Source organism: Eubalaena glacialis, chromosome 7 (genome assembly GCF_028564815.1).
Source record: "Eubalaena glacialis isolate mEubGla1 chromosome 7, mEubGla1.1.hap2.+ XY, whole genome shotgun sequence".
Lineage (NCBI taxonomy): Eukaryota > Metazoa > Chordata > Mammalia > Artiodactyla > Balaenidae > Eubalaena > Eubalaena glacialis.
The window spans coordinates 46,863,151-46,890,114 of NC_083722.1; the positions used below are offsets into that span (position 1 = coordinate 46,863,151).

The 26,964-nt window shown below is 37.3% G+C and overlaps 1 protein-coding gene across 1 annotated transcript in view; it reads left to right on the forward strand.

Annotated features, from left to right (window-relative positions):
* KHDRBS2 (KH RNA binding domain containing, signal transduction associated 2) overlaps positions 1 to 26,964 on the forward strand; it is a 713,468-nt gene that overhangs the window by 309,605 nt on the left and 376,899 nt on the right. The window contains exon 4 of the mRNA XM_061195202.1: positions 4,680 to 4,826. Coding sequence (XP_061051185.1) covers positions 4,680 to 4,826 — 147 coding nt within the window. The remainder of the gene's footprint in view (positions 1 to 4,679; positions 4,827 to 26,964) is intronic.

A 26,964-nucleotide genomic window follows, 5' to 3' on the forward strand; every position in this document is an offset into this window, starting at 1 on the left:
AGAGAAAGCCCTCGCACAGAAACGAAGACCCAACACAGCCATAAATAAATAAATAAACTTAAAAAAAAAAAAAAAAAGACCTGTAACCTGCTCTAGGGCACAGTGCAGGGCACAGTGCTACATAGGACTGGATACCAGGAAAGTGTAGTGTCTTCTAGAAACTAGAGATATCCATGGTATATGGATGTATAAAATGTTTACTTACACTGAAGTACCTGTACCGGCAATACACCTATACTGATTAAGAACTTGACCTTCGTTATGAGATTAACTGGATCCTATTCTCTGATTCATAGTCTGTATAACTCTGGATATGTTTCTCTCTCTGTGCCATAGTCCCCTCATCAGTAAAATGAGGGGAACAATATTATCTAGCATATAATTATGCAGATAAAATTAGATAATCCATGGAAAGTACTCTGCGTACCTATAACCTAAGAAGTAATACCAAAATTATGACTTCTATTCCATTACTGGTATTGTTTTAAAAAGTGACTTGAAGAAAATATACTGAAAGTGCTAACAGTATATCTTGAATTGTATGATTGTTGAGTAAAAAAATACATTTGTAATTGTTGAGATTTTTTTCGAAGTTTTCTTCATTGAACATGTTATTTTGAATTAAGAGGAAATTTCTCCAGCTGTCAAATTATTTCCAAGTCAGAAATATTCTTTTGTAGAAGACAAAATACAAATGATAATTCCTAAGAGAAAGTTTCCTTTAAAATCCTTTTAACAATTAAATACATGAATACAATTCAAATTAGACTCTCTTTAGTGCCGTGCTATTCTCTAAAAAATTAGTGATAAAAACTGATATGTTTTACTTATAGTTTACCTTAAGGTTAGTGTGGGTTAGAGTATTTGGGGATATGTAACACCGGATTTGTTATTCCCTAATGACCTTGTGTAAACAATTTCTAATGTTTAGCAACTAATAATTTTACTTAAAATAATTAGCTTGTGATTCCTTTGTAATAGCTAAACATCACGAATTATCCTCTGAAGGTCAGTGGCTAAAGTAAATGCCCTCAGTGGAATACATATGCCTTATACATGGAAGACTAAATAAAATCTACTGAGTGTCCAGTCTTTTAAAATGGAATTTTGAATCACGTCAAGTAGATTCACCTTCTGGTGTGTGCATCTTACATTCTTTTGATTTATTCTCTCTTCCCTTTTCCATGTCTTTATTAGATGGAGATCCAATGTTCCTAGTGTTAACTTTGGAATGATTCATTTCAGTTTACACCTAAGATTTTTCTAGCATTTCTAAATTTCTTAATCTTTTTCTTTACTCTTCTTGCTATTGTGTGCCTGTTCTAACTAGTGTAAGCTTCCAGGGCACATGATCTTTGTTACGAAACATGCAAGATATGATGGGGCAGAAACATGAAAACACTACCACTCAGTTCATAATTGACTTACTAGGTAATGCATTTATTACAAAGATAAACGTTTTTCCAATAATATATTTGGAACTCTTGTTCAAGAAATACCTCAAGAGACTGTATTAAATTACTATAAATATACTTACTGGTGTCCAAGCCCTTGTGCTTTTCAGGATGGCTGTGATGTCTGCTTATATTCAAATGCAACTTGGAGCTTTATATTATAAATCCAACCAGGTGTAAAGTATTGTTTTTGAAAATAAAATCTGAATATTCTGGCAGACACTGGCTAGCTATTCATCAAAATTAGATATAATAATCAAGTGTCATTTTAGCTCTCCCTGAATGAGGACTGAATGACAAAGACAGCTCGTAATCAAGCAGTATCCATTCTCACTGTTTTCTGTCATAAACGAAGCCCTCTCATTTTAGGTGGCCTCATGGCTGCTCGGTCTGAATCCACATACAGAGCCTCCATTGCATCCAGGGCCACCATGTGACCACGCTCTTGCCAAAGACACGTCAGCAGAGTTGATATATGAAGCCTCTGGTACATGTCCTTGAAAGGAAACTTTTTGCTGTCCACACTTCCTTTTTTCCACGGAGTGGAATCCAGAAGTTGTGATAGACAGCCTCCTTCATCAACACATATGAGAGGAACATCTTAGGGGCTGGAGAAGGATGCGGAGAAAGACCAACTGCTCCTCCAGCCGCCTGTAGCCACAGACTCTTGCGTTAAAGAGAAATAACCCTTCTTCTTGTTTGAGCCACATTTATTTTGGTCCCTGTTGAAAAAGACAAACATTATTTTAAAATACTACTTGAGAAATTGGAAATAATATTTATTACCATTATTATATTAAATTCATATGGCATTTTTTAGTATACAAAATATTCTTCAATTTTCTCAAAACTCACAAAATTCTTTGAGGTACATACTATTATCTTAACTTCACATATGAAGAAACTAAAGCTTGGGAAATTTTGCTTTGTCAGAAGTCATCCCTAGGAGCAAGGGCAAATACAGCACCTTTGAAGGTATGAGTCTGGTTTTGAAAATAACCAGCAGTAGCTCATGGGAGGTTCCGCTGTGGTAACTTTGGTTCTCTGAAGTCTTTATCAGAGCTGTCCCCTACTGCACTGAGTCCTGGCTCCAGTCCTGACTCACTCTTGACCTTAAAGAAGTTGATTAATCTCTGAAGACTTCAGTTTCCTCATACGCTTATATAAAGTTTGATTGGGGGGGGTGGATGTTGGGAAAAAGGAAAATGTGTTTTTAAATAGAAAGCTGCATTTTTCATGAACAACAGCCTATTGGTTCTACTGCAAAGATATCTCATCTGGCTCATTTTGAGAGTCTGAAGTCAAGTGTTATAATTCTGATCTCAATGCCACACATCCAGTGGCAGACCTTATTAAATTTGGCTAGTAAGTAGCCCTTAATAACCAGCAGAAAACCAGCTGAGGAAGTATCAGAATTGGACATTAAGAGAAACCTTTTTAATAAAAGTAAAAACTCTAGTTAGATAGAGAATGTATGCCTAGGAAAGTAAGAGTGTATTCCCGGACTGACTATTGCTGTGAGAGAGATTTGAGTAGGTGAGGGAGGCACAGCAAAACAAGCAGGCCTTTCCATCTCTTTTATGGATCCTCCATGTGTTGAAATGATGGGCATTTCTAATCAGATAAACACTTTAACATGGGTCATACAGTTAACTCATATGAAATAGATAGCAAATTTGCTTTTGTTTATCCAGTTTAGGTGTATTCATGTTACACTTCCAATTTCATCCACACATAAAACTAAAAATTACTTTAAAAATTTTTATCCTTTGAAATTTAGTGAAACAATTGCTAGTTTGGGAAGAGGAGAGTCAAGAAAGGTAAAATATAATTAATATTATTTATATTAATTTTTAACTGAATTTTGCTTCCTTGAAATCCAAATGCAAATCTGGTTGCAAAATGAGCTGGGTTTGAATCCCAACTTCGCTGAGGTTACTTAAAGTCTTTTAAACTCAATTTCCTAATCTGAATTATGTGAATACTGTTCCAGGTTATTTTGAGATTGGAGATGTGTGTAAAACACCTAACACACGTGAGCAAAGTACATGGATCAGATGCTGATCTGCTCAGCATCTGAACTGAATTAATCAGGCCTCAGTAATGACTTGGGTGCAGTACTAACAAAAAATCTGAGGGTATGTAGCTCACGCAGAATCAAGGCCAACATAATGCTTAACAGCCATCCCTTTAATATACTCCTCTATACTGACCAAAGTGAGGCGGCCAAGATAGCGAAGTGGCGGATAGGAACCGGATGATGACCTACGCCTGTGGGCATGAGGCTGGGAGAGAAGCCTCGGTTTTGCTCACTTTCATGGGGAATGAGTAACCTTTTCACCACTTCTCAAAAAGTATCTAGAAAATCCTGGTTCTCTTAAAGAGCAGTGGTCATCTTAGTTTTATTATCTGCAAATGATTACTTGTCAGGCACAAAAACAATCCTTTCCTTCCAGTGGAGTCCACTGAGAAGTTAATGGCATTTCTGGCACTTCTTTTCAGGGATTCAGCATTTTTATTCAGCTGATTAAAATGTGGTGTAGATGATAATCATGCCAGATTTTTTTTTAACATCTTTATTGGAGTATAATTGCTTTACAATGTTGTGTTAGTTTCTGCTGTATAACAAAGTGGATCAGCTATACATATACTTATATCCCCATATCCCCACCTCTAGGTTGTCTCAAAGCATTGAGCTGATCTCCCTGTGCTATGCAGTTGCTTCCCACTAGCTATCTATTTTACGTTTGGTAGTGTATATATGTCAATGCTACTCTCTCACTTCGTCCCAGCTTACACTGCCCCCTCCCTGTGTCCTCAAGTCCATTCTCTACGTCTGTGTCTTTATTCCTGTCCTGCCCCTACGTTCATCAGAACCATTTTTTTTTTAGGTTCCATATATATGTGTTAGCATACGGTATTTGTTACAATGGAATATTACTCAGCCAAAAAAAGAAACAAAATTGAGTTATTTGTAGTGAGGTGGATGGACCCAGAGTCTGTCATACAGAGTGAAGTAAGTCAGAAAGAGAAAAACAAATGCCAGATTTTTTTTTAAAGAATCATTCAAACACTCAAAAATGCCTTGTACCAGATTTTTATTTCTCAAAGGGTTTCTACTAAGGGAAAATTTGCTTAGATTATGCCCTCTGTCATCTTCTCAGTAAATGTTAAATCAATGCAAAATGAGTGGATTTGTATTTCTAAAAATAACCTTTTTCACAGGAAGAAGAACTAAGGAAGAGTGGGGAAGCCAAATATGCACACTTGAGTGATGAACTTCATGTATTAATTGAAGTATTTGCTCCACCTGGGGAAGCTTATTCACGTATGAGTCATGCATTGGAAGAGATCAAAAAATTTCTGGTTCCCGTAAGTGCTTTTCATTTTTACAAAGATGTTTCTCATCAGTTTCTATTAAAAAATGTGCCTTTGATTTTCACTGGCTTTTTAGAAAAGAAACATATTGCAGACTAATTATCTGCAGAGTTGATATGAAAATAAAAATTAAAAAGAATACAAAAGCACTTAGCACAGGACCTGGTGCCACATAATGGTGGTTTGGAAGCAGCATTTGTCTTCAGTACACTGCATGCCATGCACCTGTTTGTAGCCATGAAGAATAAGACAGTTAACACATAAACACAAATATGTAACTGAAGTTGTATACTTTTCTCTTGTGTCTTATTTACTTGGTAGTTGACATGTATTGTTCATAAGTTTTAATTAGTAGAGAATATCTTCAGGTAGAGTGGAAGGGGAAAAAGATTAAACGTAATATGTGTAACAAGACAACAATAGTGTTTGAAAATATCAAATGTATTTTATGCAATAGTATGTCAGGTGCTGGCTCATTATAAAACATAATGTAAAATAATCAATACTAATAAAACTAGACATTTGTTGACATCACACAAAAACTGGAAAAATAAACTCATTGCACTATATGAGGGAAACAGAGAATGCTCATATAGTAAGGGAGCAAATTCAGAGTTGCATACTGAATGGAATTGTCTACTGATTTTCTAAGAAATAGAGGAAGGTTAAATGAATGAAGCTTTCCTAAAGGTCGACAATTTAGCATTCCAGGAAGAGGTTACTTGAATAAAAATCTTGGCATCAGCCTTGGAGCTGGGAATAAGATAATTAGAAGAGAATGCTGAGTAAAGTTTTCTGGATTGCCCTGGCAGGCGTCTTCAGTGGACAGAGAAAGAGAGAATAGCTAAGATTAATCTGTGCAATGAAGAAACACTGTAGATTTCTAAACTAAGCAATAAACTCAGAGGAAATGGTGGGTAAGATTCATTGATTGGCAGTGATTTTGAGAATGGGGAGAAAACCCAGAGAATTTCAGAATGGAAAAGCGTCAAAATCTAACCACATAATCTATTTATATACCCAGTTTTAAAATTTCTGTAGAGACAATGTTATAGAATAATCCCATACCACTCTGATTATTCCATAACTTTATATGCACACAGAATTTCTGCACAATTTATTATCTGGTACTTATCTGAACACTTCCCTAAATAGATCCCATGTTTCTTAAGAATGAGAATGCTATGTCCTCTCTTCCTTTTGCTTCTGAACTAAATGCCTGGTGCTGTTGGGTAAACAGTTTTACTATGTTTAGCTCAGACCAGACCTCTGGTGATCTAGGTGGTATAGAAAAAGGCTAGGACTGCCTACATTACTAACTCATTTTGTGATTGTAGACAAGTCAGTTAAATTCTCAGAACTTTAGCTTATTCATCTTTAAAAAGAAGGTAATAATAATAGACTGACCTCTGTCATAAGTATTGTGAATATTAAATGGGGTAAGGCATATGAAAGGACATAGAAAATTATAAAGCACTATATATATTTTTTATTATATATATTATATATAAGTAAATTGGTGTTTTAAATCTATCTTATTATTATAGTAGATAAAATCTTGGAATGACTTTTTGAGGTGAAATACGTAAGATGAAATACTATCTCACTACATAGATTTTAGACCTAGGCTGTACGCTAGGTTAACCCTATTTTATTATAAATACCAGTAATACATCTCGCTTACTTCTTAGACCCCTTGATACTTGTAATCATTTCATTTATATCTTCTCCACTGAAATATATGCTCTATGAGGGCAGGGCTGGCAGTGTCTCTCGTATTCCCGTCATTTAGAGTCATACCTGGCACAATAAGTATTTGTTTGATAGACTGACTGAGGGAGTGTCTGGGGATGATGCAGGGCATTAAAACCTCATCTGGGTGAGGTCTGGAGAATAGTACCCTACAATCAAGATGCTCTCCCTAAACAGATATAGATGGAGACAGAAAATGGAAAACCTTCCTTTGACCAGTGTGACCTGTTCCTGCTGCCCCTTGGTTTTATCTCTGCCCATCCAACAGCTCCTCACTGTGCATCAAACACCCCAGGCTCCCTCTTCACTAAGGGCCTTTGAAGATTCTTCTCCAAAATATTGACACAGCCATCTCCTTGTCATTCGGGTCGCAACTCACATAGTAGCATTGCAGGAAATTCTTCCCTCACTGCACAGTCTAAAGTAACCTCCTTATATTTGTACAGCCCTACTATATTTTGTCCACGATACCACCAGACACCCGATTTAACACTGTGATTCACTGTCCCATCATGCCCTGACCCTCTTCACTTATTTATTTTCCTCATAGCTCTTAACAGCTTCATATGTACTATATATATATATATTTACTTATTTATTGTTGGTTTCCCTGTAAAATATGTGTCATGAGGACAGGGATTATTGTATCATTTCACTGCTTTATTCTCCCACTTTGAACTATGCCAAGCACATAGGAAGCATTTAATAAATACTTTTTGCTATGAATGAATAAGTTTTTAAAAAATAAATACTCTGATAACTCTCAATGTTGAATTAGTAAATTTTACAGTCAATGAATGCCGTTCTACTTGGTAAATTTTTCCCATTTGCCTTGCTGGCCTCAGCACCAAGCAAAGGATGGCAGCTTCATTCATCACCAGAACCACAAGGGGCAAAAATTAACTGTCAGTTCTTTTTCTTTTATATGAAATCACTTAGTAATTCAGGTTTATTTTGACATTTATATTAAAGTCCATAGAAATGCTCACATATCAGGATATTAATATTTACAAACATCACAGGTGAAGAACTATACCAAGTAAGAGGCAAACTAGAACAACGTAGAAAGCTAATGTCGAATAGTACGGAGGTCCACTGACATCTAATTCCTCTACACAATGAAGCGTCTTTCCATGGTTAGAACATTCATCTTCCTCTATGTTATCCACCATCTACCCAACTTGTCCTACAATGGGCTGTGATCGTCTAAGACTGCCGACAGTAGAACATACAACTCCTCATGAAATGTCTGAATGATGTCAGATGTTGGAAAACAATACAATTTTAGTACTTCAAGTGATTTGTTAAGACGAATGATTATTGCCATGGGAAAAATTTCCAGCTTGATGGTTTCCATTCAGTCCTATCAAAACAAGTAGAGTGGCAGGTCAATAAAACATCAATAACTTGAACCCTGCTAATTTAATTTAATTTATTTATTTTAAACATCTTTATTGGAGTAAAATTGCTTTACAATGGTGTGTTAGTTTCTGCTTTATAACAAAGTGAATCAGTTATACATATACATATGTTCCCATATCTCTTCCCTCTTGCGTCTCCCTCCCTCCCACCCTCCCTATCCCCCCCCCAGGTGGTCACAAAGCACCGAGCTGATCTCCCTGTGCTATGCGGCTGCTTCCCACTAGCTATCGGTTTTACATTTGGTAGTGTATATATGTCCATGCCACTCTCTCACTTCGTCCCAGCTTACCCTTCCCCCTCCCCATGTCCTCAAGTCCATTCTCTACATCTGCATCTTTATTCCTGTCCTGCCCTTAGGTTCTTCAGAACCTTTTTTTTTTTTTTAGATTCCATATATATGTGTTAGCACACGGTATTTGTTTTACTCTTTCTGACTTACTTTACTCTGTATGACAGACTCTGGGTCCTTCCACCTCACTACAAATAACTCAATTTCGTTTCTTTTTATGGCCGAGTAATATTCCATTGTATATATGTGCCACATCTTCTTTATCCATTCACCTGTCGATGGACACTTAGGTTGCTTCCATGTCCTGGCTATTGTAAATAGAGCTGCAATGAACATTGTGGTACATGACTCTTTTTGAATTATGGTTTTCTCAGGGTATATGCCCAGTAGTGGGATTGCTGGTGAATGCTGGTAATTTTAAATCTTTAATGCTTTGAGAAGGTGCTATATTAAAGTTTTCCTTATATTAGCTAATTTGTCTTGCAAATACAGATTAGGAGTGTCAAATAAATTATTTGACAAATAATGACAAAAGGGCTATAAAACCCTAAACTAATAATGTGAATGCCCTTCTCTTCCCTTTATAAGCTGTAAAGGTAAACAAGTATTGTCATTATTATATTTTGTAACACTCCTTTTTTTTATAGTTCAAGCACTAGGACTGCCACGGAAGGCTGTGCAGACTGTGCCTTGCACAATGTTAGGGACGACATTTATTAATACATCATAGTTTGTGAATGGGACTCCCTGGTATCCCCAAATACAACTTCCCTTTTTCCAACCCTAGTCAGCAGATTACCTTAAAATAATGGCTATATTTAATTTTCCTAAATTGGCTGACTCTCACCTGCAATTAAGTTGAATTAGTAAGTTTTACTAATGCTGAATGATTAACTCATGATTAAAACAAAATACACTATCTCATAATCAGGACTTATGAAGCCTTCAGCAAAATTCTGCCCATTGAATGTGAATTTGTACATCCTTTAGTAAAAAAAGATGAACAGAGGAGTTTCCACACAAACAAGAAATTAGATTTAGGTCACAGTAACAAATAGATTACTTTGTTACCTCCTTAAGAGTTAATTACTGACAGAATTAAGAGATCACAACACTCATTTCTACCAACTCTGCCATGGATGGCCTCAGACTTTCCCAGGGGGGCATGTGACCCAGCACTGTGTGATTATCAGAGTCTATTGAACAGGAAAAGTAGTATTTGTCCTGCCTGAGTTGTCTCTAATGATCGTCACTAGAGGTCTGTACCATTTAAAGAAAAGATGTGTGTGTGCGTGTATCAGATCTCAACAAAAACACTTTCCTATAGAAAACTAGCAAATCCAGAGGGACAGTCCCAACCCCCCATGTTTAGTTCCTCCTAAATGCCAGAAAGGAAAACATGCTGTTTGAAGCATTTTTATGTCAATTATAGTAACACCAAAAGTGGCGTGAATACTCACACACACACACATATATATATAACTTTTATACTTATGTAAAGTTTTATATCTGTGTGTGTGTGTGTTTGTGTGTGTCAGTGTCTGTGTCCTTTGTTAGTCCTATCAGTCTCACATACACGACTTTAAGTCAATTCAACACAGAAAATAATGGTTCATTCCAGGTTATTTCTCTTCTGCATTAGATTCGATAAATATCTTGGACACAGATGTGATTCTTGAAATGGGCCAATTAAGGCATATTATATAATTTCAAGTTTGAAATATTAGAAACCTATATAAGAAACCTACCAAGAGTGTGACTACGGAGGAAAAGTAAAACTCTTTTCCTCCTTATGGTAAAAGCAAATAGAGGACATTCTTGCTTTCTGTTCTTCAAAGACTGTTCAAAGACTGTAATCCTAGCTTTGAAATGGGAAAATGACACTGACTGCTAACAGCAATCATACAGGAAAGTAAGTAGATATAAGGAAAATAGAAAAGAAAAGCAGGATATTTTCAGTCTTGGAGATGGAAGAAGATCTAGACTTTCATGCACTGAAAAAAATTTTATAATGTTTTAGAAGATTATAAACATAAGAATGTTTAGAAATAGATGTAATATAAATGTATAGAAATTCATGCTATGATTTGATTAAAAAGTGAAAATTTGGTCGGTGGCTTTTATGCAGGTGAAAAGAATATAAGGAAAACAATGTATTAAATAAAAACCCACCAGCCAGCAAAAGCAATATTGATAAGTGTCAAGACCACAAGTTACGCATGCCACAACTACTGAGCCCACGCACCTAGAGCTCATGCTCCAAAACAAGAGAAGCCACCACAGTGAGAAGCCTGTGCACTGCAATGAAGAGTAGCCCCCACTCGTGGCAACTAGAGAAAGACTGCGCACAGCAGTGAAGACCCAACGCAGCCAAAAAAATATAAATAAATAATTTTTTTAAAAATTAAAAAAAAAAGACCACAAGTTGGGGCATGGCAGATACATTTTGTTTGGGGATGGCAGGAGTTCACAATGTAAGGCAACAACATCCGGCAGGCAAGAGAGTGATCAGGTACAGAGTAAAACAATAACATCCAATGCAGAGGGGGAAACAGAACCTGAATGTCATTCCTTCATTGTTGTGGTGGTTGTTAAAATGTTGTCAAGAGTTTCCTCTGATTTCTATCTTCAAAACCAGTGAATTCCCTTTTCTTTCCCATAATTAACTATAGTCTAATAGTGTGGTAGCTAAGAGCACTAAGCACAAGCCATGCATTTGTGTAATTATTACTTGCACAGAAATGTTTCCTGTATTGCTATAGCACTATGATCATATTCTGATTCTACTTGCAAAATTTTATAATCATCTAATATTGAGTACTTCTTCTTATCTGATAAGTTGTAATAGATAATACAGGCCAATGACTTTAAAAGAATTAAAATTATTACTAGTTCTTAGAATAGAGCTAATAATAATAATTAATAATAATATGACATTATTATTATTATTATTATTGACACCGAAGGCCACTTTAGCATTGTTAATTGATTGACATAACCTGAAAGACAGAAGAAAGAAGCAGTGGATTCTGTGAGTGTGATTTTTCTACAAACCCTAATACAAGTGTTGTCTTACTCCTCTCCAGCACAGATAATCAAAAGTTCACTTTATGAATCTAGGGTCAGGATGTGATCATCTGCTTTCTATTTAAGAAACAATTTATCATTAATTATCTCTGGTCTCATTTGATGCCACTGTTCTGAATTCTCTAAGGCTACTCTTCATGAGCCTTGATTGCTTTTAGATGCTGAGCATTATTCTCCCATTTCTACTAGCACCTTGATTTCATTTTGATGAGTTACTTCTTCTGCATTAACTGACGTTATAATCAAAAGAACTGCTTTTGTCATTCCATATGTAGTCATTAACATGAAGGCTTAGCAGCATTCCTAAAAAGTTATCTTTGTTGTTACAGATTGTAGTTCCTAAGGATACAGGTTTGATCTCCAAGGGGAGAATCTCACCTCTTAATTTTATAGGATTTTAGTGTTAAGGAAAGTCTTAGAGGATCAATAGAATGTATATTATATTCAAAACTTTACTGAATGCTAATCCTGCCAAATGCATAAGTACATAATAAACACATGTCAACACTGACCCTGAAAACACTTTTATAGATGGACAAAAAGACTCATGATTACTGAAGAATTTGGTCCAAAGAAAGGGAACAAGGCAGAAAAGTAGCTCAATAATCAGAATCTGTTAAACAAAATATATAAATTTTAACTGAGTAAATCATTCAAATAAGTAAAATAAATAGCGCTAATTAATGAAAGAGGAAAGGTTTGTTTAAATAAGTAACATAAATGGTACAAGGCAAACAGTTTGTTTAAATTCAAGGAATATTTCTGAGCAACAAATGTATGCCAAACACAATTCTAGCAATTTGTATTACATCAGCCACTGCCCTTGTAGAATTTAAGAACCAGAAAATTGTTTTCAAGACTTAAAAGATAAATATTATGGAGAAATATTGCAGAGAGAGTTGGAAATGGGAGACCAGATTGGAGAATGAGGACAGTATGGACAATAGTGATGATAGATCAGGCAACACTGATCAAACAGAAAGTGTTATTTCTAGAGTCAAGAAAAATCAACTGTTGACAAAGACTACTGCCATACAGACAATGGTGAGTTATTCACTGAGACAGAAAGTGAAAAGAGAGAAGTTGGTGGGGAGGCAGAGAAAGAGAGTGTTTTGATTAGCTTCTTGACAGTGTTGATGACCCACTATTTCATATTGAAAACATATATTTTCACGCAACAAGAAAAACTTACAGAGAATACCATATTTTAAAACTGATTATTTTCACAAAATTATGTATTCCTGAAATGTGTCTTCAACTTTCTGTTTTTGCAATTAGTTCTTACTTTTTAAAGAGCTTATCTTGCAGTTCCACAAGATACAATGTAAGCTTATTTTGAATTGCCCTTCCTTGATTAACTGATCTCATTTTGCTGTTCTGAAGCTTCTTTCAGCAAGCTACAATGGGAAATGTTTGATTCCTCCAGACAGTATTCAACCTAGATATCCAGGGAACTTGGAAGAGTCCTCATTCCTCCAAGAAATCTATCTTCTATCTCATGTCTAATTCTTGCTTTTTGTCCCTTTCTCTGCCTATTCTACCCAATCTCTCTACGTAGTGTATGTAAGGATGCATATACAATTCCTTAAAATACGAGTACAAATGGCTTACTAGATAGTCTGTACTCAATATGGTACAAACTGGAATTGGTTTTATTTTTCTATAACCACTGTCCTTCTCCCTTATTCATTGCTAACAGTTTGAGCAAATCACATAGCTTTATGCTCATTCTCCTTTAAGAAGAATCTTAATTTACACAATGTAGGTTTTAAGTCCAGTCAGTTCCAATTTATGATTTCAAGTTCAAATCCAGTTCAAAGCTCCCCTCATCCCTGAATTTATGGCTTGGGGCGTAGCGGTGGTGAAGGAGCTGTGAGCTGCTCATTCAGCTCCTGCCACTGTCTCCACCCCGCAGGGTCTGGTACTCCTGGAACTTTGTGGATGGTCTTGGCAGGTGGGGTAGAAGATGTTAAGAAATTGGAGAAAGATGGGCTGTAAAACTCGCCCTGTAATAACCTGGTTAGTTCGGTTGGTTGGTTGGAGTTGTACTTCACGTACTTTCCTCTGATGGGCTATTTGGATGATAGGCTACGGAATTGTTGTTGATCATCAAATATTACTTGTCTTCCTCTCAGCCAAGTGAGCTCAGGGAGCAGTTCAGCTTCTCACAGCGCAGTGCTTTCCCTTCTCTCAGTACCTCTGGCTGCAGGTCTGCCTTCCTCCTGTTCCCAGCACTGCAGGTGAGCTTTGTCCTTACTCTCTGAGCACGTGTAAGTTTACTGCACCTGTCCCCAGCGTTGAAGGATTTCACCAGGATCCGCGCAGGCCCTGCCCTTTCCTCATTTGCCCATGGGGCCGTTGGTGAGCTCTTTCCACTGGCAGTGTTAAGTCTTTCTTTCAGGACAATCCTCTCCCCATTATTTGTATATTTTCTCTATATGTTTTCCTTTTTTCCTTCTTTTGTAACTCCTATTACTTCTGGCAAGTCTCCTGGATCTTTCTTCAAATAATCTTTTTCTAACAGTTTCTATCTTCTTATCATTTTAGTCATGTGTTCCAGGCCACCAAAAACGTGGGGAGAACCTAAAAAATGCCGTCTTGTTCTCCAGTCTCCCATCACTTTCACGGACTTGAAGGCTTACCCATTCTGGTCCTTCTTGGCCTCCCCGTCAGGGAGAATAGACATACTCCAGTGGGTCTGTAGCAGCTTTCCACTTGGATGAAGTTTAGATCTGTGCAAGCCAAACTCTTTCCCAAATATCCACTCCACCATGACCATTCTGAGTTTTCCAACACCGGGTTTCACGTACTCACTCAGCCCACAGGTGATAAAAGGCCAGTCCAGTCAATTCTGTTAGCTAAGTCTCTCAGAGGTTTCAAGGCCTGACGTACACATAAGCTTCTGAGGATGTCAGCATTTATTTCCCCCAAAATATGTTGCTACTTTAAAGCTGGTAAAGAAAGAGAAGGGAGCTGCATTTAGGTCACTATCTTCCCAGAATTACTGTCTTCCACAGTTAGTTTAGTTTAATGAAATCACTTTTTACTTAGCATGTGGAAAAAAGCATCCAAAGTAAGTTTATAGATACCATAGCTTTTAAATTTTAACTTTGTGTATCATGCAACACTTCTAAGATAAGTACTTTATTTTGTGACAAATTATGTATTTAAAATAAAATAATAAAACTTTCCACAGAGAAAAAGCATAACATTCCATGAACATCTACCTCTGTAAAGACTAGATACACAGTTGTTTCCATATGTTTTGTATACATGTTGCCAATTTGATATGCACGAGTTCTAATGGAGGTGTTTCCCTAATGGCAGAATTATTATGATAACCTATTTGGGAATTCAGAGCATTCATGTAAGTGATAAATTTCTCAGTAACAATTCCTATTTGCCATTAATAGCTGATTCTGAGGGTGAAATTCACTTTAATATGTTTTTCACTAGAAAAGTTAGAATGCTAGTGGTTTATTTCTGCTCTCTTTGTATACCTTCCACCTGTAGATTTTTCTTTAGGGAAGGGACAGTGTGTTGGTTTAGAATCTCTGACCCGTTAGGCAATATGGTGGGTGGCTTATAGGCATTACCTTTTGGTACCCTCACAAGTCTGAGAAGGATGTGCAGTGCTCATCACATAGATGAGGAGACCAAGGCTGAGCACCAGCTGTAGCTACACAAGCATCCTGCGCAGCAAGGCCCACCTGACGTGACAGCCCAGGGCTTTCTCACTTTGCATAATAAAAGCAGAATAGAATGTCTAAGATTTGATCTGGTTAAACATCTGTATTTAATTACAAATCTGTTGATAAGTGACATAAACTAGATTTAAATAAAACATAGGAAATACTACCTTTGCATATTTTCATTTGGTATTTACCATTTGGTATTTACCAAGATCAATATGATAAATAATTACCAGAAGCTAATAATTTGCTGTTGTAAAAATGCTAATATTACACGGCAATTTTTAAGTCTATCTTCAAATCCTGATGTTTGGCAGAGATTTCTCTTAATAATGATCTCTTTCCCTATTTTGTTTAGAGTTTCCCTTAGGGACTGCCAAAATAACGAATATATACCACTGGTTATTCTCAGGAATAAAAACAAAGTGCTGTTTGAAATTACCATTCCGCTGCTTCATGAAGGGTCCTCTTACCTGAGTAAACGAAGTTACAGATTTAACCAATGTTCACTATGGGGAGGGCTGTTCTGTTTAATTTAGACCCTTTGAGAAGTGATTCATTTAGATTAGATCATAAAACCATTTACAAATAAGTAAACAAATGGGGGTGGGGGAGAGAGAGATTGAGAGTCGGAGACTGAGGCTGGAGGCAGATTCTCGAGGAAATCCTAATCAGGAAAAACAGTGATAAGGCCTCACAAAGAACTGCATCCTGGGTGGTCCCGGGCACCGAAGGGAATCCCAGAAGTACCTCGAACATGAAAACGCCCTGCCTCTCTGTGTGCCTGGCCACTTCTCCATGTCTCATTTACCGACCACGCCCCTCCTCCCCCCACTTCTGCTCCCTCAGGCTTCCTGACCCCCTCCCAAGCTTGTTTTTCCTTCAGGATGACACTCCCTCTCTCTCTGCCCCTTGGATCTCCTTTCCGCTGTGACTCTCACTGTGCCCCTTATTCTCATTCTACATGTATCTGTGATTACTGATTCAAAGAGCACAGCTTGGAAAATTGACTTAAATATCAAAGCACTTTCAAATAAAATCTAATCTTTTTCAGCCTCATATTTCACTGATACACTGTTAACCATAAGGTATTCCTTTCTTCACTTTTTTCTCCCTTTCTTCCTTCTTTTCTTAAATTTCAGTGGAGGCATTTATCTATTGATTTCTTGTAAACATAGGGGAGACAAATCCTACAGTAGTCTAATAATTCAAACATAGCACAAAATTACAATTATAACTTCATATGTGTTGCTATATTTGTATGACTTTAACTGAACAGGATAGTTTTTTTTTTTTTTAACATCTTTATTCGAGTAAAATTGCTTTACAATGGTGTGTTAGTTTCTGCTTTATAACAAACTGAATCAGTTATACGTATACATATGTTCCCATATCTCTTCCCTCTTGCATCTCCCTCCCTCCCACCCTCCCTATCCCACCCCTCTAGGTGGTCACAAATCACCGAGCTGATCTCCCTGTGCTATGCGACTGCTTCCCACTAGCTATCTATTTTACATTTAGTAGTGTATATATGTCCATGCCACTCTCTCACTCTGTCACATCTTACCCTTCCCCCTCCCCATATCCCCAAGTCCATTCTCTAGTAGGTCTGTGTCTTTATTCCCGTCTTGCCACTAGGTTCTTCATGACCTTTTTTTTTTTTTCCTTAGAGTCCATATATATGTGTTAGCATACTGTATTTGTTTTTCTCTTTCTGACTTACTTCACTCTGTATGACAGACTCTAGGTCCACCCACCTCACTACAAGTACCTCCATTTCATTTCTTTTTATGGCTGAGTAATATTCCATTGTATATATGTGCCACATCTTCTTTATCCATTCATACGATGATGGACACTTAGGTTGCTTCCATGTCTTGGCTATTGTAAATAGAGCTGCAATGAACATTTTGGTACATGACTCTTTTTGAATTATGGATTTCTCAGGGTATATTCACAGTAGTGGGCTTGCTGAGTCATATGGTAGTTCTATTTTTAGTTTTTTAAGGAACCTCCATACTGTTCTCCATAGTTACTGTATCAGTTTACATTCCCACCAACAGTGCAAGAGTGTTCCCTTTTCTCCACACCCTCTCCAGCATTTATTGTTTCTAGATTTTTTGATGATGGCCATTCTGACTGGTGTGAGATGATATCTCTTTGTAGTTTTGATTTGCATTTCTCTAATGATTAATGATGTTGAGCATTCTTTCATGTGCCTGTTGGCAGTCTGTATATCTTCTTTGGAGAAATGTCTATTTAGGTCTTCTGCCCATTTTTGGATTGGGTTGTTTGTTTTTTTGTTATTGAGCTGCATGAGCTGCTTGTAAATCTTGGAGATTAATCCTTTGTCAGTTGCTTCATTTGCAAATATTTTCACCCATTCTGAGGGTTGTCTTTTGGTCTTGTTTATGGTTTCCTTTGCTGTGCAAAACATTTAAATTTCATTAGGTCCCATTTGTTTATTTTTGTTTTTATTTCCATTTCTCTAGGAGGTGGGTCAAACGGATCTTGCTGTAATTTATGTCATAGAGTGTTCTGCTTATGTTTTCCTCTAAGAGTTTGATAGTGTCTGGCCTTACACTTAGGTCTTTAATCCATTTTGAGTTTATTTTTGTGTATGGTGTCAGGGAGTGTTCTAATTTCATACTTTTACATGTACCTGTCCAGTTTTCCCAGCACCACTTATTGAAGAGGCTGTCTTTTCTCCACTGTATATGCTTGCCTCCTTTATCAAAGATAAGGTGACCATATGTGCATGGGTTTATCTCTGGGCTTTCTATCCTGTTCCATTGATCTATGTTTCTGTTTTTGTGCCAGTACCAAACTGTCTTGATTACTGTAGCTTTGTAATATAGTCTGAAGTCAGGGAGCCTGATTCCTCCAGCTCCATTTTTCTTTCTCAAGATTGCTTTGGCTATTCAGGGTCTTTTGTGTTTCCATACAAATTGTGAAATTTTTTGTTCTAGTTCTGTGAAAAATGCCAGTGGTAGTTTGATAGGGATTGCATTGAATCTGTAGATTGCTTTGGGTAGTAGAGTCATTTTCACAATGTTGATTCTTCCAATCCAAGAACATGGTATATCTCTCCATCTATTTGTATCATCTTTAATTTCTTTCATCAGTGTCTTATACTTTTCTGCATACAGGTCTTTTGTCTCCTTAGGTAGGTTTATTCCTAGATATTTTATTCTTCGAGTTGCAATGGTAAACGGGAGTGTTTTCTTAATTTCACTTTCAGATTTTTCATCATTAGTGTATAGGAATGCAAGAGACTTCTGTGCATTAATTTTGTATCCTGCTACTTTACCAAATTCATTGATTAGCTCTAGTAGTTTTCTGGTAGCATCTTTAGGATTCTCTATGTATAGTATCATGGCATCTGCCAACAGTGACAGCTTTACTTCTTCTTTTCTGATTTGGATTCCTTTTATTTCTTTTTCTTCTCTGATTGCTGTGGCTAACACTTCCAAAACTATGTTGAATAATAGTGGTGAGAGTGGGCAACCTTGTCTTGTTCCTGGTCTTAGTGGAAATGGTTTCAGTTTTTCACCATTGAGGACAATGTTGGCTGTGGGTTTGTCATATATGGCCTTTATTATGTTGAGGAAAGTTCCCTCTATGCCTACTTTCTGCAGGGCTTTTATCATAAATGGGTGTTGAATTTTGTCAAAAGCTTTCTCTGCATCTATTGAGATGATCATATGGTTTTTCTTCTTCAATTTGTTGATATGATGTATCATGTTGATTGATTTGCGTATATTGAAGAATCCTTGCATTTCTGGAATAAACCCCACTTGATCATGGTGTATGATCCTTTTAATGTGCTGTTGGATTCTGTTTGCTAGTATTTTGTTGAGGATTTTTGCATCTATGTTCATCAGTGATATTGGCCTGTAGTTTTCTTTCTTTGTGACATCTTTGTCTGGTTTTGGTATCAGGGTGATGGTGGCCTCATAGAATGAGTTGGGGAGTGTTCCTCTCTCTGCAATATTTTGGAAGAGTTTGAGAAGGATAGGTGTTAGCTCTTCTCTAAATGTTTGATAGAATTCGCCTGTGAAGCCATCTGGTGCTGGGCTTTTGTTTGTTGGAAGATTTTTAACCACAGTTTCAATTTCAGTGCTTGTGATTGGTCTGTTCATATTTTCTATTTCTTCCTGGTTCAGTCTCAGCAGGTTGTGCATTTCTAAGAATCTGTCCATTTCTTCCAAGTTGTCCATTTTATTGGCATAGAGTTGCTTGTAGTAATCTCTCATGATCATTTGTATTTCTGCAGTGTCAGTTGTTACTTCTCCTTTTTCATTTCTAATTCTATTGATTTGAGTCTTCTCCCTTTTTCTTTTGATGAGTCTGGCTAATGGTCTATCAATTTTGTTTATCTTCTCAAAGAACCAGCTTTTAGTTTTAATGCTCTTTGCTATTGTCTCCTTCATTTCTTTTTCATTTATTTCTGATCTGATCTTTATGATTTCTTTCCTTCTGCTAGCTTTGGAGCTTTTTTGTTCTTCTTTCTCTAATTGCTTTAGGTGCAAGGTTAGGTTGTTTATTCGAGATCTTTCCTGTTTCTTGATGTAGGCTTGTATTGCTATAAACTTCCATCTTAGAACTGCTTTTGCTGCATCCCATAGGTTTTGGGTCGTCGTGACTCCATTGTCATTTTTTTCTAGGTATTTTTTGATTTCCCCTTGGATTTCTTCAGTGATCACTTCGTTATTAAGTAGTGTATTGTGTAGCCTCCATGTGTTTGTATTTTTTACAGATCTTTTCCTGTAATTGATAACTAGTCTCATAACGTTGTGGTCTTGGCGTGTTTCTCCTTGGATTTATCCTGTATGGGACTCTCTGTGCTTCCAGGACTTGATTAACTATTTCCTTTCCCATATTAGGGAAGTTTTCAACTATAGTCTCTTCAAATATTTTCTCAGTTCCTTTCTTTTTCTCTTCTTCTTCTGGGACCCCTATAATTCGAATGTAGGTGCGTTTAATGTTGTCCCAGAGGTCTCTGAGACTGTCCTCAGTTCTTTTCATTCTTTTTTCTTTGTTCTGCTCTGCAGTAGTTATTTCCACTATTTTATCTTCCAGGTCACTTATCTGTTCTTCTGCCTCAGTTATTCTGCTATTGATCCCGTCTAGAGTATTTTCAATTTCATTTATTGTGTTTTTCATCATTGCTTGGTTCCTCTTTAGTTCTTCTAGGTCCTTGTTAAATGTTTCTTGCATTTTGTCTATTCTATTTCCAAGATTTTGGATCATCTTTACTAGCATTATTCTGAATTCTTTTTCAGGTAGACTACCTATTTCCTCTTCATTTGTTAGGTCTGGTGTGTTTTTACCTTGTTCCTTCATCTGTTGTGTGTTTCTCTGTCTTCTCATTTTGTTTATCTTACTGTGTTTGGGGTCTCCTTTTCGCAGGCTGCAGGTTTGTAGTTCCCGTTGTTTTTGGTATCTCTCCCCAGTGGCTAAGGATGGTTCAGTGGGTTGTGTAGGCTTCCTGGTGGAGGGGACTAGTGCCTGTGTTCTGGTGGATGAGGCTGGATCTTGTCTTTCTGGTGGGCATGTCCACATCTGGTGGTGTGTTTTGGGGTGTCTGTGGCCTTATGATTTTAGGCAGCCTCTCTGCTAATGGATGGGGCTGTGTTCCTGTCTTTCTAGTTGTTTGGCATAGGGTATCCAGCACTGTAGCTTGCTGGTCGTTGAGTGAAGCTGGGTCTTGATGTTGAGATGGAGATCTCTGAGAGATTTTCACCATTTGGTATTACGTGGAGCTGGGAGGTCTCTTGTGGACCAGTGTCCTGAAGTTGGCTCTCCCACCTCAGAGGCACAGCCCTGATGCCTGGCTGGAGCATCAAGATCCTTTCATCCACACGGCTCAGAATAAAAGGGAGAAAAAATAGAAAGAAAGAAAGAAAGAGAATAAAATAAAATAAAATAAAATAAAATAAAGCTATTATAATAAAAAATAAGAAAAAAAATTATTAGGAAAAATTTATTAGTAAAAAATTTTTTTTAATTTTTAAAAATAACTTTATTAATTTTTATAATAAAAAATAAGAAAAAATTTATTAAGAAAAAAATTTTAATATTTTTAAAATAAAAATAAAAACTGATTAAGAAAATAATTTTTTAATTTTTTAAAATAAAAAATAAGGAAAAAATTATTAAGAGAAAATTTATTAAGAAAAAAAATTTTTTTAAGTAAAAAAAAGAAAAAAAAAAAAAGGGCGGACCGAACCCTAGGACAAATGGTGAAAGCAAAGCTATACAGACAAAAGCTCACCCAGAAGCATACACATATACACTCACAAAAAAAGGAAAAGGGGAAAAATTAATATATCCTGCTCCCAAAGTCCACCTCCTGAATTTGGGATGATTCGTTGTCTATTCAGGTATTTAACAGATGCAGGTACATCAAGTTGTTTGTGGAGCTTTAATCCGCTGCTTCTGATGCTGCTGGGAGATATTTCCCTTTCTCTTCTTTGTTCGTACAGCTCCTGGGGTTCAGCTTTGGATTTGGACCCACCTCTGCATGTAGGTCGCCTGAGGGCGTCTGTTCTTCGCTCACACAGGACAGGGTTAAAGGAGTAGCTGATTCGGGGCCTGTGGCTCACTCAGGCCGGGGGGAGGGAGGGGTACGGATGCGGGGCGAGCCTGCAGCTGCAGAGGCCGGCGTGACGTTGCAGCAGCCTGAGGCGCGCCGTGCGTTCTCCCGGGGAAGTTGTCCCTGGATCACGGGAACCTGGCAGTGGCGGGCTGCACAGGCTCCCGGGAGGGACGGTGTGGATACTGACCTGTGCTTGCACACAGGCTTCTTGGTGGCGGCAGCAGCAGCCTTAGCGTCTCATGCCCGTCTCTGGGATCCGCGCTGATAGCCGCGGCTTGCGCCCGTCTCTGGAGCTCATTTAGGCGGCGCTCTGTATCCCCTCTCCTTGCGCACCATGAAACAAAGAGGCAAGAAAAAGTCTCTTGCCTCTTCAGCAGCTGCATACTTTTTCCCGGACTCCCTCCCGGCTAGCTGTGGTACGCTAGCCCCTTCAGGCTGTGTTCACGCCACCAACCCCAGTCCTCTCCCTGCGATCCGACCGAAGCCCGAGCCTCAGCTCCCAGCCCCGCCCGCCCCGGCGGGTAAGCAGACAAGCCTCTTGGGCTGGTGAGTGCTGGTCGGCACCAATCCTCTGTGCGGGAATCTCTCCGCTTTGCCCTCCGCACCCCTGTGGCTGTGCTCTCCTCCGTGGCTCCGAAGCTTCCCCCCTCCACCATCCGCAGTCTCCGCCCGCGAAGGGGCTTCCTAGTGTGTGGAAACCTTTCCTCCTTCACAGCTCCCTCCCACTGGTGCAGGTCCCATCCCTATTCTTTTGTCTCTGTTATTTCTTTTTTCTTTTGCCCTACCCAAGTACGTGGGGAGTTTCTTGCGTTTTGGGAGGTCTGACGTCTTCTGCCAGCATTCAGTGGGTGTTCTGTAGGAGCAGTTCCACGTGTAGATGTATTTCTAATGTATCTGTGGGAAGGAAGGTGATCTCCGCGTCTTACTCTTCCGCCATCTTCTCCTCCTACCAGGATAGTTCTTAAATTTTAAAAGAAATAGCACAAATCCTACATTCCTTTAAAATGTATTCCAATTGAAAATACATAATTTTGATAGACCTTAGTTCATAACACTATGCCATCCATTTAATAAATATGTATCAGGAATTATTTGATAAATCTCCCAAATATATTCTTAGTGTTGCTTAAATTAGCTTGATTTTTAGAAATTATAAATATATGAATGAATAAACACCTGATTATGCTACTATTTAGGGAGATGTTTCTTTTAAATACAGGACAGGGAGAGGCAAGAAAACAATAAAATGTCTGAACCAGGAATATTCACCTTATTCCAGTGGTTTCATGGCCTCTTAGGTCTCACAAAATCCACCTTCCAAAAAGATGAAGTCAGGGTTAGAATGCTTATAAAGTATGCACATATGCAGCTAGGCACAATATTAAGACTTGGAAAAAAAAAAAAAGGTAAATATGTGAGGTGATGGATGTAAAACAACTCAGTTGGGGGGAATTCTTTCACAATGTACACATATATCAAAGCATCACATTGTATACTTTGTATATCTTACAATTTTATTTGTCAAATATACCTCAATAAAGCTGGAAAAAAACCAAACTTTATGTTATTTATAGACCATAAAAATAAAAAATTGGGCTGTCACATCCTATGAAATCATAAAGACTTTGGCTCCTTAAGATTCGGTGTCATTCTTGTTTTCTTCTGCTAGGTAGATCACTGTTCACTTTGAGGTCACTTTAGAAACAGATGAAACCTCCAGGTACTCTGCCCAGAAAAAGGCACAGTCACCTTAATATTTTACACAAAAGTCCAGGGGATCCACATCACGGATCCAAGTTTAAGGGTCTTATGCTAGAAACATCAAATACTTAGTATGGGAAAAGGAATTATAAAAATACATGACTAAAACCCCATTAAAATGTTGAATTTGTTCTATATTAGAAAATTAAATGATTTATATTGAAAAGCACAAGTCATTTTGCCTCAAACTTCCTGAAGGTAATTATAATAGAAATGTAGGTTTTCTTACAGTTATCTTCTTAAATGAATGAATATTTTACCTTATGATGAGGTAATTTTACTACCAAACTGTAATTCATTACCTTTCAGCACAATTTTCACTTCCAAATTTCATTTTAAGCAGGATACAAATGCTCTATCAAGTTATTACATTTAGAAAGTACTTTATCCAGAGATTTATTTTCCCTCAACATCAATCATAAGACTTTGAGCAGGAGTAAAATTCTGTATACGCTGCATAAATGTGAAGTTTTACTGACTGTTGCCAACTGACCCTAAACTTCTTATCTGAGTAATAAAATCAGGAAATGTAGTTCACTATAAAAATATACACGAGTGAAGAAACTTGACTGTGGGTTGTCTATTACACTTTAGATTACTTTATTGCAGTCACTCAAACCTCCACATCATTGGAAGTGATTCTCTAAACATTATCCCTCAGAATATTGGGAACCCCATTGCTCTCTACTCTCCTCGCAAGAAAATGCCTTAACATTCTCTATAATAGGAAAGTTTTCCCGCAGTCCAGAACATCCATAATTTAAATTGTACCTATTACTTATTTCTGGTTCTTTGGGAATAAAAATAATTGTATAATATTATAATGAAAGAAATGTTTCCATGTATTGGTGACCGGAGTGACTGTTTTTAGGATATTATTAGGATATTAGATTTTCCACAACTCATATCCAACCAATCTGGAAAACATCCATCCCCCCTTGCTTTGTGGCCTCTACTTACATGAATCAAGGATGGGGTTACAGGGGCAAAGGTAACTTCAGAAAATAATGTTGACCTGAAAACTAAACATCTCTCCAAATCCCTCTTGACTTTTATTATCTGAGTGTAAATACTCAGAAATAGGAAAAGAGCAGGAGGCCTGATGTCCTCCTGTGCTCCTCCCAAGTCTGGCTCCAGGCCACACTGCAGCAGCCTGGAATGTGGGCCCTCTTGCCTCCTCTTAAGCCCTTCAAGGCTCCACAGGCATAAGGGCATGATTGGTCTGGGGGCAGATGTTTCAAGGGCCGTGAACCTGAACCTGGCTGCTAGCACATGGTGAACCCTAAGCCCTCACAGAAGGGTATGGAAAAACCCTCTGAGCTCTTATCATCTGATTTCAGCATTTTCCCTATATTTTTTCCATCTCAGTTCTAGGTAGTAAATATCAAACTCCCCTTTACCAAAGAGCAACAAGTCTTAACTTACACTCCTCAGCCAAGTGCTGCGTTTAACAAATTCTCTGCAGTTACCCATTGATATTCCTGAATTACTTATAATATAATGCAATATAAAGTTAAACATTAAAATATCTAAATATGTCTAGGTATCCAGATGTTTACTCATGTGTAGAACAAAATGTACACATATTTGACTAAAGATTTTTTTATCCTGTTGACAGACTCTATTTTTGCCTAAACACCTGTGTAGAAATCTGCTCAAGTGGTTTTCTTTTGAAGCATTTTTCTGCCACTGCTATGTAGCTAATTCATCTGTTATTTATATCAAAATCACTTGAAAGCTGGACCAACACAATGATTGCTTAATTTATTTTTTTAGGTAACACAATGTCTATAAATCACATTAGCTAATTGTTCCTCAGAAGTTACTTTTAAAAAATTTCAAAAATCCAATCACAACAACTAATAATAGGTTGATAATTTCAAGGAAGAAAAAAATTTTATCTTTTAGAAATAGTCAGTCTACTTTCAGAAATTAAAATTTGATCAATATGCTAGCGCAGGTCTAATATGCTGGAGAGAAGTGCAAGTGACAGTGGATGTATTATTTGCACATGTATATGTCCCCTTTCCCCTGGAAACCCAGCTCCCTGAAGTCAGAAATCAGAGTTAGATTATACTTTACAAGCCCTGTGCTGCCTGATACCCCTAAATGCACTGTCTGCCTCAGTAAATATTGATTGATGGAAGTAGCCTCTTGCAATGTGAAAGGTTAAAAATGTTTAACTGAATTTTTATGTTTACCAGAAATTCTTGTACAACAACATATGTATATATGATATGTGTGGGTTTCTAAAGAGCAGTGTTACCCCTTTATAACACCAATTTTGATACAGTGAACCCTAAGTAATAGACCTTTCAGGTTCACTCTTGATTTTTTTCTATAAATGGATCCATGTGGTAATGAACTGCAGTACAAGGAGGTTTGGCATTTTGTGTTGCAGTGTGTTCAGAGGGAAAGGAGTACATTTCTGGATCTGGATCATAGTCTGTCTTTAGATAACATTACATTTCATAAAGTCAACTGAAAAAAATAAAATTGGCCATTCCATAGGGCAAAGTATGAGATTCTTAAAAGCTGTCTGGAGGAAACAAAGTTTTCTCAGGCTTACTTTTTAACATATTGCTAAAAAATTATTCTAACTTATAGATCACAAGTGTGGTTATCAAGAAGAAACCTTTCACTTGGATTTATCAAGGCTCATATACAGGCTTTCACATCAAAATGTGGAGGATGAGGGGGGGCCTGTAAGATTCTGCAGGCTGTGTGCCCCAAGCAGACTACATTAGGGAACTCTCTTAATTTAAGAGGTTAGAACACCATTTTGCAAAATATTTTGTGAAACATTCATTCTACACAGTGGTATATGGGAAAAGAAAAAGTTAGAAGGGCCCTTTGGTCACTTAAGTTTAGAAAATGCTGCCTTCAGTGTTTCCTTCTTAGAGATTCACACCCAAATTACCATTTTAAAGGCTCTGAGGGGTCCCGAAGCTTCACTAACTTTTTAACCCTATTTGCAATATTTATTTGACCAAGTATCCCTTTGTTTAGGAAATTATCTCGCTTATTCTCAGCACACTTCAGAAAATATTATATAAGTATCTTTGCTTATGGAAAGTGAGTCCTTACAACAATTGTATTTATCTCATCCTGAAATTTCTGTATTCTCAGGTGTTCTCTTAGATTCATAACATATTACACAACACTAACTGCCATGATTTAGCATCACTTAGACCATCTCATCTCATGCTCAGGACATAGTCTTAGGTAAAGCAGATTGACATGGGACACTCTCTACTTGTGCACATATTTGACTGCATCAGTGTCCCCTTCAAGCATGTTTACTGCCATGCTTTATTTCACTATTAAGTAGCAACCAACTCAAGTGGTATTTGATAATCAACGAGTCTGCTGCTATCTTTGTAAGAAATAAGAACAGATTGATTAACAAATATGTTTACCATTGAGAATCTTTTCTCTTTAATCATACCTGTCTCCAAAACAACAGTTATGCATCTGATTTTCATAAAATTAGCATCTTATTTTATTGTCACAACCTAAGAGTTACCT